The 15,752-nt window shown below is 39.3% G+C and overlaps 1 protein-coding gene across 3 annotated transcripts; it reads right to left on the bottom strand.

The window, feature by feature from the left end:
- Positions 1 to 3,966: 3,966 nt before the first annotated feature.
- LOC148365560 (acyl-CoA dehydrogenase family member 11) lies at positions 3,967 to 14,085 on the bottom strand. Of its 3 annotated transcripts, none has more exons than XM_088335945.1 (15): positions 14,039 to 14,085; positions 11,720 to 11,996; positions 11,413 to 11,636; positions 11,241 to 11,340; positions 8,997 to 9,114; positions 8,619 to 8,761; positions 8,392 to 8,544; positions 8,222 to 8,316; positions 8,047 to 8,146; positions 6,290 to 6,430; positions 6,123 to 6,215; positions 4,753 to 4,860; positions 4,512 to 4,683; positions 4,379 to 4,445; positions 3,967 to 4,304 (listed from the first exon to the last, which is right to left on the bottom strand). In XM_088335945.1, exons 2-15 carry the CDS (start codon positions 11,990 to 11,992, stop codon positions 4,178 to 4,180), a joined length of 1,914 nt encoding a protein of 637 aa, XP_088192071.1. In that variant the 5' UTR covers positions 11,993 to 11,996; positions 14,039 to 14,085; the 3' UTR covers positions 3,967 to 4,177. The 3 variants fall into 3 exon arrangements, with proteins under 3 accessions (XP_088192071.1, XP_088192072.1, XP_088192073.1); XM_088335946.1 differs by lacking the exon at positions 14,039 to 14,085 and adding an exon at positions 12,864 to 13,989; XM_088335947.1 differs by lacking the exon at positions 14,039 to 14,085 and having other exon boundaries at positions 11,413 to 11,651; positions 11,720 to 11,863.
- Positions 14,086 to 15,752: the final 1,667 nt, after the last annotated feature.

Raw genomic sequence — 15,752 nt, 5'->3', positions numbered from 1 at the left:
GTTGTCTGTCCCTGTGTGCTATGCGACTGGCTGGCAACCAGTTCAGGGTGTCCCCTGCCCACTGCCCGAAGACAGTTGGGATGGGCTCCAGCACCCCCTTCGACCCTACTGAGGATAAGCCGTACAGATAATGGATGGATGGATGGATGTATTACTGTGCTGAACGTATGCAGAGTGAAGCAGGCAAATCTCTTGCCTCATGGCAGAGGAAGATAGTGAGACAAGGGATTCTGATTTGGCACACACCTCAGCCTCAAACAATGGAATCAGACAAAAGAAGCAAACTAACACAAAATTAAGCTATACAGTCATTTTTGTAATTGTTGCATCGACTTTCTTCTTTATGGTGGATTACCTATTGGTGAAAATATTCAAATGGAGCAGCACGTTTCAAGTCAAGTCAAGTCAAATTTATTTATATAGCCCTTAATCACAAAAATGTCTCAAAGGACTGCACAGGATTACAGTTACAAAATTACACAATTACCTGATCTTAAACTAGCAAACCAGCATGCGGGCAAGGAAAAACTCAAAAACCTCAGTGTGAGGAGAAAAGAGAAACCTTGAGAAAGGACCTCACATGTGGTAATCCCCCTTCCAGGATTGAACAGGGTGAATTACAATTAGCATTACTGTACACAGAATAGTAAACACTAGGTAAGATGTTGAAAATGTCCGGAAAGAGCATGACATCAACGACGACGCCAGCTGGTAAATGCAGGGGTTGACATGCTGCAGGTCAGACCCCGGTCCGCTGACCCATCCCAAATCATCCTTCTCCTTCGTATCAGCCAGGCAGGCCTCAGAAAAAGACAGGACAAAACAGAATAAGAGGTGGGCATCAATCATATGCTTTGGAATAGAAGTGTGTCTTAAGCCTCAATTTAAAAACTTCCGTTGTGGTTGCAGATCTAATCTCCAGAGGCAGGGCATTCCACAACACCGGGGCCCGGATGGAGAACGCTCTCGAGCCCGCAGACTTCTTGGCTCTCGGAATCACAAGTAGACCGGCATTTTCCGAGCGCAGACTCCGTGCAGGAACATAGGGGGAAATCAAATCAGAGAGATAAGAGGGTGCAAGCCCATGCAAACATTTATATGTTAATAAGAGAACCTTAAAGTCACATCTTAAGTGGACTGGGAGCCAGTGCAAGTTGGCCAATACAGGTGTAATATGCTCAAACTTTTTAGTCTTAGTCAAAAGTCTAGCTGCCGCATTCTGAACCAGCTGCAAACTTTTAATGCTAGACATCGGGAGACCAGAAAGCAATACATTACAGTAATCAAGCCGAGAAGTAATAAACGCATGAATTAAAATCTCTGCATCTGATTGGGACAGCATTGAACGAATCTTCGCAATATTACGGAGGTGGTAGAAAGCTATTCTAGTAATATTTTTCACATGTAACTGAAACGACAGATTAGGATCAAATATAACACCTAGATTTTTGACCGAGTCACTATGGGTGATATTACATTTGTCTAGGTTCAGGGTAATGTTTGAAAACAAATGACGACAGTGAGCTGGACCAATAATCAACATTTCAGTTTTTTCTGGGTTAAGGCGTAAAAAATTATTTGACATCCATCTTTGAATCTCAGTAAGGCAATCCTCCAGATTTCTAAAACTTAAATGTCCAGTTTTTTCCAGTGGCACATACAGTTGAGTGTCATCTGCATAGCAATGGAAACTAATATTATACTTGCGGATAATGTCACCAAGCGGGATCATATAAATACTAAAAAGAAGGGGGCCAAGTACAGAGCCTTGAGGAACACCACAAGGGACATTAGATTGTTTAGAGGTCATATTGCCATAGTTAACACATTGCATCCTGTCTGACAGGTAGGACCTAAACCACGAGAGTACAGTTCCTGAGATACCAATGCGTACTAGACGAATCAATAATATGTTGTGGTCGACCGTATCAAAAGCAGCGCTGAGATCCAGCAGCAGTAACATTGATGAGGCACCAGAATCTATTGTTAAAAGGAGATCATTGGTTACTTTTGCAAGGGCTGTCTCAGTAGAATGATTTGCTCTAAATGCTGACTGGACAGTTTCAAAAAGGTTATTTTCTGACATGAAGTCATTTAGCTGCTGTGCAACGACCTTTTCAAGTAATTTCGCAAGAAATGGCAGATTTGACACTGGCCTATAATTACCTAGGCTTTCTGGGTCAAGGTTAGGTCGCTTAAGCGTGGGTTTAATGACGGCAGACTTGAAGGCTACAGGAACAATACCCGAGGATAGCGATATATTAATAATATTTAAAACTGATGGTCCTAAGATCTCAAACAGATCCTTCACCAGTGAAGCTGGAAACGGATCAAGCAGGCACGTAGTTTGTTTGGCCCTACTGACCATCTGTGTTAGATTATCAAGGGACAATTCATTGAAACTGGAGAATGTTTCTAAACAACCGCTGACACTGTACGTTGGGACAAAAAAGTCCATGTTAGTTATCACCCGACGGCAAACGAGAGTGGTAATATTGGTTTGTGTTTAAATCTAAGTGTGTGTGTGTATATATATATATATATATATATATATATATATATATATATATATATATATATATATCATCTCATTAGCTACACCGCTTATCCTCAGTAGGGTCGCGGGGGTGCTGGAGCCCATCTCAGCAATCATCGGGCAGTGGGCAGGGGACACCCTGAACTGGTTGCCAGCAAATCGCAGGGCACACGGGGACAGACAACTCACTCGCTCATTTACACTTAGGGACAATTTGGACCGACCAATTCACCTGAAATGCATGTTTTTGGAACGTGGGAGGAAACCGGAGTGCCCGGAGGAAACCCACGCAAGCACGGGGAGAAGATACAAACTCCGCACAGGAAGTCTGGAGCTGGATTTTAACCCACGCAGGAGGTTCCCAAGACATGAACTGTGCCGCACATGCGCTATATATATATATATATATATATATATATATATATATATATATATATATATCACAGTTTGTTTGTTTTTCTGTCCACTCAGAAGTTTAGATATGACCACAATCTATCACAGGCAATCGGGTAAGTTTCCTTAGATGTGAAAAATGTTCCAAAAAGTTGGACATTGAATATCTACGCCATCCTTTACGGGCAGTCAGTCGGGTAGGTTACCCTGAATATGAAAAATGCCAAACAAGCAGACTCAACACTTTTGGTTTTGTTGACTCATATTTTTTTCCCAGAAAGACATTCTACTCTTGCAGGGCAGAACGACATTGAATATCAACACAATCTTTACAGGCAAAAAGTTAGATTACCTTAGATGAGAAAAAAATACCAACTAAGATGACTCAACACATTTGTTTTGTTGACTCCAAATTTTTGGCCAGAAAGACTCGCCAAGGCCATAACATCATTGAATATCTACACCATCCTTTATGGGCAGTCAGGTAGGTTACCCTAGATGTGAAAAATGCCAAACAAGCTGACACAGCACTTTTGGTTTTGTTGACTGATCATTTTATTGCCAGAAAGACATTCTACTTTCACAGGCCAGAATGGCATTGAATATAAACATCATATTTTGACTCAGGATTTTTAGTTTAGCTGATTCAGCAGCTAACCCATGCTATTATGGCGCACATCCATTCTAGTTGATATGTTGCTTTCATGCCATGCTAATCAATAATAAGATGTAGGTTAATTTTTTTGTAAATCTTATTGTGTCTCACCAGACACAAACCTCATTACACGTCACTGCATTGTATTCACTGCATTTGATTTGACACGAGAGTGTGGGCAAGGACTAAAAGAATCAGTGGATAAAAAAACATTTCAATTCAAGGAGTACTGTGTCACCTACAATAGATGTATGTGCCTTTTAATGTTCAAAATATTATTTTGAATATATTTTAATCTTTCCAAATTTTCCAAGTTAATAAAGGCACCCAAGCAATTGCACTTATTTAATCAACTTTGATTATTAAAAAATGGACAAACTCCTGAATGTTGTAAACATTTACTTCAAAGGACACAAGGTGAAATGCCATTTCATCTACATATACAGAAGAACATTATGTACAATGCATTTCATGTAAGACAATCAATGCAAAATTCATTCTTCTGATTATTTGTATTCTAAAATAAGGGATAAAATACATAATTATCGATCCCTGCGAAAGGCAAAAAGCAGAATCATTAAAAAAGTACAGTTTCAGTTTTCCACAGTTACAGTATCAGTCTGGTCAAAAACAAGTACAGAATGAAGTTGTGGGGAATTGGGGTCGTAGCTTCCTCTCGCCTTGTTAGTTGCCGCGATGCATAAGTCTTTTTCACACCACCTGAAGACACAAAATACAAAACATTGACACATTAGTTGGTTTGTTCTTGTATCGTTTGCCTTTTTCTGTTCAACCTGAGAGCTGCATGGACATCAGCTTGAGATGCTCCTTTCCAACTCGCATGGTCAATAAGAAGGGCACCTGAAGGAAAATAAAGAAAAATTAGCGGACATGAACTCTATTCAAACATATTTGCATTTCAGGTACCCGTATAAATACGAGCGAGGCTGTATGCCAAATCTCTGGCGGCTAGTTCCAGATAGCCGGGCACTTGAGTGGCTGCTTCCTGGATGAAGACTTTCAGTTTTGAGAGAGCCTCATCTACTGCTCTTGCAGCCGGATCCAGAGAGGGGACACTTGAAGCTCCTGAAAGCAGGGACTACAGACACACAATTTTATTCAATGGGTGTCCTGGACTTGGTTGATGAATTTTCCAACGAGCTTTTACTTTGGCATGTGCAAAATAAGCATGGAGAACCATTCCTGAACTTCGATTCACGCATCGCAGCACATCCAGGGACAAAACGTTAGTAGTGCCTTCCCAAATGCTCAGCACCTAACGTGCACAAAAAAATCAGAAAAATGACTCATGACGTGTTTATAGTGGTACCTTTTTACACGAGCTAAAAACACATTCAAATAGTATTTAAACATTAAAAATAGTTTTTTTTAAAGAAGTTTTCAAAAAAGAGGGTAATTGCATATTTGTCAACTTATAATGTACATTTCCCCCTTATTTTATGTTTTTTTTTTAATTTTATTTTCCCACGTCAACGTAGATTGCTAATATTATTGCGTATTCTACATATTCTGTCTTGCTGCGAGAAAATGGATGGCACCTTGTGTTTGTAAGGTTTATTATTGCTTAAAAAGGAGGATTTTCAATATTAATAAGGGGAGCCATTGGCAGAGGTTGACAGGTATGACACTGTGGGAGTCCCGGCAGCAACGGCCTGGGTTGGGGAACCCAGAAGGGAGAGGACCCACACAGAAGGGAGAGGACCCACACAGAGGACTGGAAGATTGCTGCTTGGGAGGGTGGGATGGCAGAGCTATGCCCTTGCACAATAGTATTGCCTTTTACACGCTGGTTAACTACTGTTAAAAGAAAATAACTCTGAAATTGTTTAATGTTGAAAATGTCAGGAAAAAATGTTAAAACGTCATATCGTCACGTCATATTGTCAGATATAAAAAAATTGTGAATATGCTTGATGGCTGTTGAGATTGTCGTGTTTGTTTTGCTGCTGTTGGTGTCGGTGGATTTGTTCAGACCGAGGACAATCGACTTTGGCCTGGACGGATCTATTGACACTAACAAAGATGTTATATAATGAAATTGTGAATATACTTGATTGCTAATAAGATTTTCGAGAAGGGTTGTTCAAACCTCACTTTGTGTTTGCTGTTAAAAACGTCATATTGGAATATAATATTGTGAATGTGCTTGATTTCTGTTGAGATTGTCATGATTGTTTTCTGTTATTAGTGTCAATAAATTTGTTCAAACCAAAAAAAAAAACTTACTGTAAACTTAAAATTAACGTTACTGTAACTTTAAATGAACATAAACACACAAACATTCTACAGCACAATTGTTTATTTTTTGACTGTAGTGGTTTGCATGCGCTAACTGGAAGAGCTGATGTTGGCGTAAACATTAATGAGCGTGAAGCGGTCTCTAGTGGTAGCCTCAGGGACTGCTCGTAAACTGAATTTTTCCACTTAAGGACAGGTAGATTTTAATTTTTTCAAAAAAAAAAAAAAAAAAAAAACTTATTTGCCGAAATCCTGGTGTTTAGAGGTGCTTGTATTCACCTGGGCATCCCGAAGTAGTCCAGGCAGCCCTGTGTCCTCCATGTAGCCCTGTCCACCAAAGCTCTCCAAACCCTCGGACACGACAGCGACAGCCTGAAATTCAACACCAGCGCAGAGTCTAGACTGCGTTGATCTACCGTCAGCTAGAACAAAGTAGGCTCGCTCGCCTGTTTGCCGGTGTAGAGTTTGACAACAGGCGTGAGCAAACGTAAGAGGTGCGCCTCCAACTGCGAAGCCAGGCCGCTCTCCTCACGTCCCAAAAGGCGACAGACGTCCATCACCAGGAGGAACGCGCCACGAGTCTCAACCTGTGTACCACACAGGCATATTGAACAATTGACTTGACCCCGACTAAAAATGTGAAATCACGCCAATATTGTGATCACACTCGATGTAAAACAGAGCAATGATGTTGTGCTTCATTCATTTGTCACTTGGGCAGATCGACCAAGATTCTCTCGGACTGACGGATACGTAGCACGAATACACAGCATAAGTGTTTGCATTCAAACATTTTGTATGGGTGGTGAGCCTTGAGATTTTGTTCAATGAAAAGTAAGAGAAACCCTTGCTTCGCTCATATTTTGCATACTTGCTATTGGCGTAAAAACTAAAAGGCTGATAAAGCATTTGTAGGTTTTTCTTTATTTTGTGGTGGCCAAAATTAACTAAATTTTGAAGTCACTGAATATAAAAAACAGTGGTGAGCAGACATACACAATAAGTGTTGCTAGAGTTCCTGTCCATCAGCCCTCTAATAAGTGTGCCCTTTTCAAAGGTTTTCAAAAAAACGAGTATTAAAAGAAATAATGAAACAGTATTAGAGAAAAGTTGCACCACACAACACATATGCATATTAGTTTTTAATGTACACTTTAGGTAGGCGCCTTGCATGGCTGCCTCTGGCCATCGGCGTGTGAGTGTGAATGGGTAAGTGTGAAGAACATTGTAAACTGCTTTGAAAGGTCGTCAGTGACTTGCAACGCACGGATCATTTACCATTTAATAAGAAAATGCGCATATGTAAGAATTGCCTTCGTGTAGGTATTCAAATGCACCCCGCTGCGTTTGTAACCTAAACCCAACCCCTAAGTATGATACACCTTGACCACTCCTGTGGAGCGGGGCTTTAAAGTCATTTTATCATCATATTATTTATCTTATTAAAGTATTTTTTTTAATAAATTACTATTTTAGTGATCTTTTATAGCTTTTTAGGGTAACTTGGACACTTTTGAGAGGCCAGGAAGCATTGATTGGTTTTCAGTTATTTCGTATCGCTAGCATGATCAGGGAATAAATTAATCTTGTATATAAAGGTATCATATTTATATATGTGTGCTGGTATCTATTAGTAAAAACATTATTTTAAAACAAACGTACTGCATTTATGCTTCTAATGATAGTGTCTGTGTTCATAACTTCACACAAATGATACCTTTGGTTAAAGCAATATGTAGTTAAATATGTATAATTATAGGTATAAATAGTAAGAACATTGTGTTTAAGTGTCTGTGGATACATGCGCACATGTATGTTAAGTCGATTCAGTGATTAAGTTGAAAAAATTGAAGTGGTTCTTTAATCTAATTAGCTAGTTTGTTGTTTGGCCGAGATTGTGAACAAATTGGTTACAATTCTGATCCCTGCCTAATGATTTGGCATGGAGGTCAAATTCATATCAAACTTTAGTGAGCCAAACTAACATTAAACTTTTTTTAAGGTGGGGGCTCACACTATTCTCTTGGGACCCCTGGTTTAGTGAAAAGAGCTGCTACATCGAATATGGCAGTTGCATTGATGTATCACAGCTATAGGCAAACCTTCTGAAGTTGTTTTGTTACCCAAGACATGTACTACAATAGGTTATGTTCCTGAGTACAAAATCATGATGAAAACATTTCAGAATGGGGCATTTTCTTACCTCCATTCTAGCAAGTGTCTGCATGTGCAGAGGATGGTCTTTAAGAAGCTTTCCGAAAGCAATCCGGCGTGTGGCATAGTCACGTGCTAACTGGACGACCCTGCATGAGTGCACACATTCGCGAATGAGTAATCTGTTCAAATGGTGTACAAGTAAAAGCTTGAGAAGATTGTGCCTTCTCATTGCTGCTGCTGCAGAAATGCTGTTGTGGATCCTGGTTATTGTTAGCATATTTGCTATAGAGGCCACACCTCTTCCTTCTTCAGACATCTGATAAAAAAAGCATGTTAAATACAAATTGTACTTGCAATTCATTCACAAAGGTAAAATGAAGATGGTACCAACCCTATGAGCTTGGAGGCCGCTCAGCAGTAGCTCAGCTGTGGGCATCTGTCGGGTGCCTAGCTTGTCTTTTAGCCTTTGGACCTCGATCCCTCTCAGACGGCCATCTTGATCTCGATTCACCTCAGCATAGAACAGGGACAAACCTTTGCTGCCCTTAAGCAACACAAGTAAACTACTATCAGGCAAATGTGATAGTCACACACTCAACCCCACAGTTGAAGTGATACCGATGTTGTTGCTCCTTCTCTGTCACACACTCTGGCCAGTGTTAGGGTCATGTCTGCATCAGTGGCTGAGGTGAACCATTTGAAACCATAAAGTTTATACCAACCGTTTGCTTGGGGAACAGCCACTGTTTCTGTGCCACTGGCTGAAAAGACACGAACAGAAATTAAAGATAAGCGACAACTTGGGTGTTACTTTTCGGCCAAGGGAACAGGACCCAAACAAGGTCCGGCTTTTTCCTGTCAGCCCTTTTTTTCCTTCTGTTTTGACAATTGTTTATCAGAGCTGTTGATTTCAAACACGTTATAACCTAGCATATTATAATCAGTGGAAAAAAAAGAAAAATGTCAATCAATCAACATATTTTAATAACAACTCACCAACATCTGAGCCACCCTGTCTTTCTGTCATCCACTGTCCTGAAGTCCAGAAATGTTCCGGCTGACGGCTTGTTAGTCGATTGTAGGCTTCTTCTACAGGCCAACAAATGCCAATGGACTTTGCATTGGGACACACACATTAATGTTAACTTTCCTTAAGGTAAAAGTTCTTTATTAAGTTGAGGCACATTATTGTGCCTTATTATTATTATTATTATTATGCATTATTATTATCCATTATAATACAGAATCCTCTCATGGTGGAACACTGCCAAATAATGCAGCAAAATATATGGACATTATTTTGACATTTATGAATGGTACCAGGTTCTGACACCTAGTGGCTGGGTACTTCATTGTTTTCCCAGTCATTCTTTGGTAAGGAATAGCTCATGATCAAGGATTATATACAGTAAAACAATTTAAAGGTGCTATTGGTAGTTTTTAAATGATTTTACTGTCTGGGACCATCTTATTTGTCTGATCTGCTTTCAATATAATCACGATCCCTGAGGTCCTCAAGCAGTAGTTTGTTTACCTTTCCTCGGGCGTTGACCAAAACCAATACAGAGGCAGCATTTAGCCACTTGCCTATGGAGCAGTCATCTGGAGAACATCAGGTCTGCGGGGACTTCATTTTTTTGATTAAAATAATTAACGAATGGCCTTTATTGTCATAATACCAGTATAATGAAATAGGAGGGCTTCTTCTATAAGTGAAAGTCAAACAAATGAAAAATATGTACAAAAGTAAAAACTGGTATGGGTTGGTTCGATGGATGAAAGTCCTTTCCCAAGGCCATCTGTTGCCATTCCTATCAGTGTGGAAGGTCCCTTTCCTCACACTTTTTTGCATTATCTGTACCTTACCATAATTGTATTTATTTTATGTATGTATTTGTATTATCATATATTTTGTGTGTTTTTTTATTTGGTGTTCCAGGTTGTTGGGTGAGGAAAAAGGAATGGATTTTATTTTTTTTATTGTATAATGAACGTTTTTATAAAGCATTTGGAGTGGCAATTCACTGGCTGAAATTTCATTTAAAATACGTTTTGGTTTGGTTTTCTATTAATTATCTATGGCCAATTATCTAAGTTACCTGAAAAAGTAAACTCACCTAATTTGAATGTAATTCATTATAGTTGTTTTTTTCTGACGAGTAAGCTAAATAAAAATGAACATACATACTACAGAATTAAAAAAAAACCCTAAAATGCTACTATAATTCATTTTTGGGTTACAACTTTACCTAAGAAAGGAGGCAAGGGAAGGACAACTACAGCTCCACCAAATAATACTTTTCCAATCACAAGAAAAAGTGGATTTAATGTTTTTCCCCTTAATTCATTGGTTGATTTAGCTAGACCGATCTAAAGGAAATTATGATTTCCAGTTCAAAACAATAAGGCAGTACAAGCTTCAGAAAATGTTATAAACCGGCTAAACAAACTCTAAGGGGTAAATCATTTCCTTAAAATTGTCTTATATACTCCTCTGACTAGTCATTAAAAAGGCCCAGACTTTTTTAATGAAAGTGAAAACACTTCCTGAGAGTCACCAGGAGGAACAACCTAGACAGGAAACTGCTGCTTGTCTTCAACGAGAGCTTGTTGAAATAAAGCATTTCGTCTGGTTCAGGAAATGGAGTGGACAGAAGTAGGGTACAGAGGTCAGTGAAAAGAGCACAGTGCATCATTGCCTGCCCTCTCCCTTTCCTAATGGACATCTACTCCACTCAGTGCCTCAGCAGACCCCAAAGCATCATCAAAGAGAGCTTACATTCAGGTGTGCAGATCTTTGGCCTGCTGCCTTCTGGAAGGTGCTATAGGTGCATCAAAGCAAAAACAAACGGAGGAATAAGGAACAGCTGAACTATTTACAGCATCCATGAGCACAATGTGCTGTATAACTGCCACTGTAAATAGGCACAAATTATATTATAAATGTATCGTTTTGTAACATTTTTATGCTTTTGCACGTTTTTACTTTTTTAAATTTGTTTTACTTGCACTGAAAAGAGAAGCCCTCCATTTTGGTTATACTTAAATAATGACATTAAAGGCCATGCTTTCATTATTTATTCTTAGGGGTCTACCAGGTGCCTGTGGGCACCACTTTGGAGACCCCTGATCCAAATGGTTTGAAAATATATATTCTATGTTCTTCCATAGCTGGGTCTTACACATTTATATAAACATTTGTTGTTGTTGAAAATATGGTTTAAGAGAGCTGTTATTTACCTGAAGGACTTTAGCAGCCCCGTCAGTCATGGCCAGAGGACAAGTGTAGAGTCCAGAGGAGGGGGAGAAAATGTACAACTTGCTCATTTGATAAACCCGACTGGAAAAACACAAATGGTAAATGCTCAAATTAAAAAAAAACACATATAGCTAAACAAAACCAAAAAGCAACCTCCACTCTCCAAATGGCTTTTCGTAGGCGATGGCGACCAGCCCCTCCTGCGCGGACAGCTTTTTCATTCGTTTCCAAGCTGTGGAAGTCAGAATGTGGTCTACTCGGCGCCCCCATGGATCAAAATGCACCAACCGGGGGGGATTGACCTCACACTCTCTCCCCCAGCCGTCCACCTCCTTTGACACACGCTCACCAAATGCACAAAAGTCTGTAAACACCGTCTAAGAAAAAAACACCTGTGGTGTTAATCTTTCAGTTAGTCGCTTTTATGCATCACATTAAAATCTCCATGTTCTTCGCTCACTTCTTGAGGCAGATGTCTCCTCAAGTATCCGCTCAACAAAGCATCCTCTAGGAATGGGTTCTTAAGTACTGGTTTGTCCTGAAAGAAGGATCCGAGCCTGGCTGCAGAAAAAGGCAGCACTGCAGACGATTCAAAGAGTTGCTCATCTTGGGCTGATCTTGAACCCACTTCAATGTTACTGACGCTTCTGATGTGAATGGGGACCCGAATGACGCTACACAGCACCTTCTGGGTTCTAGAACCAGCAGCCCAGCAGTGGCTCAAGGCCGACATTGCTCTGTGTTTTGAAAATCATCGTTACATTTGTTAGGGAAAAACACTCATCACAGCAGTTCAGATAAAAACTAACTTTTTTTCACACTATAAAGCGCACCTACAAAACCCAAATTATAATCTGGTATGTCTTAAAGATGGGAAAATTCCGAATTCTGAAACCATATTTGTGCATTTATTGCTGAACCCAATTGCATAACAATAGCGGCAACGGGGATCAGACCCGAATAGCGACTGTGACAGCACCCAAAGCCTAACCATCAGGCCACTAGGGAACAGGCATTTGGTCTTATCTCATTATCACACTATTTTTAGTCACCGTACTAGATACGAATATTCGTGAATAAACCTTATTCATTCATGAATTCAATCGAGAAAACTGAAAGTGATTAAAATTTGTATAAAATTAGTGCATCGACTTGTAGCTCAAACTAAGCATTATAGGTGAATGTTAAATACATGTGCCAATGATTTAAATATTTTAAGGACAACGTAAACTCAATTCCAAAATTAAATTTACAATGTATTTATTTAATGTCCTTCAGTCTGATTCATTATCAGATACACCAAAGAATTGTTTCCCTCGTCGTATTTCTTTGAGATTATTCAAGAACGACTTTGTTTTCTCCATTCTCTAACATCGTACCGTGACTAGAAATAGTGTGATGATGAGATAAAACTAATGCTCTGTTGTGTTTCGTCTGTACTCATAGAGATGTCGTGGATTGGAGTTGGCGCCCTAGCTTGGCCTTATGGCTGACAGTAAGAGTCCCGGCTCCTAGGCTTTGTAGCGTATTAAGAACTGACTGATAACAGATAATGGATAATGAATAAAGAAGATAGAACAATAACCCTTAAAAAATTCAATTACCATTGCTTCCATCCATCCATTATCTGCATCACTTATCCTCAGTAAGGTCGCGGGGTGCTGGAGCCCATCCCAGATATCTTTAGGCAGTGGGCAGGGGACACCTTGAAATGGTTGTCAGCCAGTCGCAGGGCACACAGAGACAGACAACTATCCACTCAACCATTCACACCGAGGGACAATTTGTACCGGCCAATAAATCTGAAATGCATGTTTTTGGAATGTGGCAGGAAACCGGAGTGCCCGGAGGAAACCCACGCAAGAACGGGGAGAACATGCAAACTCCACACAGGAAGGTTCGGTCTCATGACCTCAGAGCTGTGCCGCAAATACACAAACCACTGCTCCATCGTGCTTCCCTTTCTTTTACAGTTATTTCACTCTTATTTAAATGTATTTTCCGAGTCATAAACGCCAAGTTTAAGTATTATTTTCGTATTTATGCTATTCAAATGAAACATTTCAAGTAAAATGCGGAAAAAAATATTTAAAATTAAACTAGATTTTTTTTTTTAAAGATCGTTAGGTAAACCTAAAATGGCCAAAATTATCTGCTAATATTGGGAATCTGAATCATAGTTTTTGTCGGACTTTTTTACGTATATAGTAAATGGGTAAACCTGGTGAATGGAATATTGAAACAAAGCGACACTTTATCAGACAAAAAAGGTATTGTGAAAAAAACTTGAACGTCGTCAAATGCAACAGGCCATATTAAACTACACATGTGTTGTGCTAGTTCTTGCTAACTACTTATCTTCCGTAAGACAGTCTTTGAGTTGAGATATCTCAGTAAACCCTGCAACAAATTCTACAAAACAGGAACATCATAATCACTGTTTAAAAGAAGATCCGAAACACGCGTCTCTATTGGAGTTATTTTATTCCGTTTATTTCCTTTAAAAAATAGCAAAACATGTCCCGTTCAAAATATATAAAAGTCGTGTCGTTCAAAGTTTAATTACTGACGTTCTTGCTGTAAATAACAGACATGTTTGTTTTTATGCTAGGATATATTATCCAATATTAGCTTCAACGATGACCTCAGGTTGCCGAATTCTCCACTAAGTAGTACACTGTAAGCATTAAGACCTCGAGCTACTTTATGGTGAACTTATAATGAGACAAGTACAAAGTATCATGTAAATGTAAAAAGTACACTGAAGAGCCAAGCTTACCGAACACCGGGAAAGCTTTGTTTTGATTTTCTAAGGCGGCTTTCAAAATAAAAGTATAGCATACATTCATCACGATTCTCAAACTTTTATACGCCAAGTAATGTATAAAAATCAATGTCTGCTTCTATGACCTACAACCGATATATAATAACCACTGTCCATAAATATTTATTGAGCAATGCAAGAAAAAAGAACAATATGAAGTAAATATTACATAAACCTTTTCAAAGAAAATCCATCCATCATTCCATCCGTTATCTGCACCGCTTATCTTCAGTAGAGTTGCAAGGGTGCTGGAGCCTATCCTAGCAATCTTTGGGCAGTGGGCAGGGGACACCCTGAACTGGTTGCCAGCCAGTCCAAGGGCACGCCGAAACAAACAACTCATTCCCTCATTCACACCTCGGTACAATTTAGACCGGCCAATTAACCTGACATGCATGTTTATGGAATTTGGGAGGAAACTGGAGTGGCCGGAGGAAACCCACGCACCCACAGGGAGAACATGCAAACTCCACACTAAGCGGCTGCAGTAGCTGGCTTTGAACCCTGAACTTCTGCCCCATGGGTATGTGCGGTAACAATCCAGCCGCCTATCAAAGAACAATTCATTTCATATGCAAGATGAGTATAATTTTATTTTACTTTTAAAAAAGAATGTGAAAGTTCCAACGCAAATGCATTATCAACTTCAACAAAGGTCCTGTATTGAAATTTAATATTTATTGCGTCACGGGTTAGAATGACTGCCTTGCAGTTTGGAGGTCCATAGTTTGCTTTCAGTTACAGGCTGCCCTTTTTTGCATGTTCTCTCTGTGTTTGCGTGAGTTTCACCAGGCACTCCATTTTCTCCCCACATCCCAGAAAATGCATGGCAGGTAGTTTGGTGGAGTCCAAAATTTCCATGTGTAATTGGTAAGGATGCATGAGGGATTTGTTGTATGTCGGTTGGACATGTGATTGGCTGGGAATCAGTCCAGTGTCCCTTGCAATCCTGAAGGATAAGCAGTTGGGAAGATGAAATCTTTGTTTTCTGCGTTCAAGGTCTGATTTATGCCTAAGCAATTTCTCATATTAAAAGACTTGAGTTAACCACCTGGACTCTTACTATTAAACATCATTTTTGCACACATACTTTGAACCAGTTTATACAATTGGGTCTTACATTGGCAAGGCTGCTACATACAGTGAAATCAAATGCACTGCAGAATTAGATGTTGTCTGGAAATTCAAATACATGATGAGGCTCTCACTGGAAAAAAATAACAATCTACTCATACTTTATTTTGCTTTCGTAGCTCTTTGAGTCGTAAATGGTTCCCGATCCCTGGACTACAGTATTCTAGAGAAGACACATCTTCCACGTCATGCTGGAAAAGGCTCCACAGCTGTGCATTTAATTTACCTGGCATCCGGAGTTAAGTTAAACGAAAATATGCAAACACCTGTTTCTTGTTTTCTAATATAGCGAGCAATCGAGAATTTAAAGGGACAGTGTAAAATGCATTGCTTGCTAATAGTTCAAAAAAACCTTAAGATTCAGTAATACTGTATATTTTTTATTTTTGAATAAATAAAACATTTGATTTAAATTCTAGGCAAAAAGATTTGATTTTTTTTATATATAAAGAAAAAATACACGTCAAGAAATATGTATTTCTTTTACATAGTGGGATGCCTACCAAAGGTCGCCGCCATGTTTGTCTTACAACTT

This window comes from Urocampus carinirostris, chromosome 5 (genome assembly GCF_059441175.1).
Source record: "Urocampus carinirostris isolate Australia breed hairy pipefish chromosome 5, RoL_Ucar_1.0, whole genome shotgun sequence".
NCBI classification, from domain to species: Eukaryota; Metazoa; Chordata; class Actinopteri; order Syngnathiformes; family Syngnathidae; genus Urocampus; species Urocampus carinirostris.
This window is presented reverse-complemented; position numbering and strand designations above follow the sequence as displayed.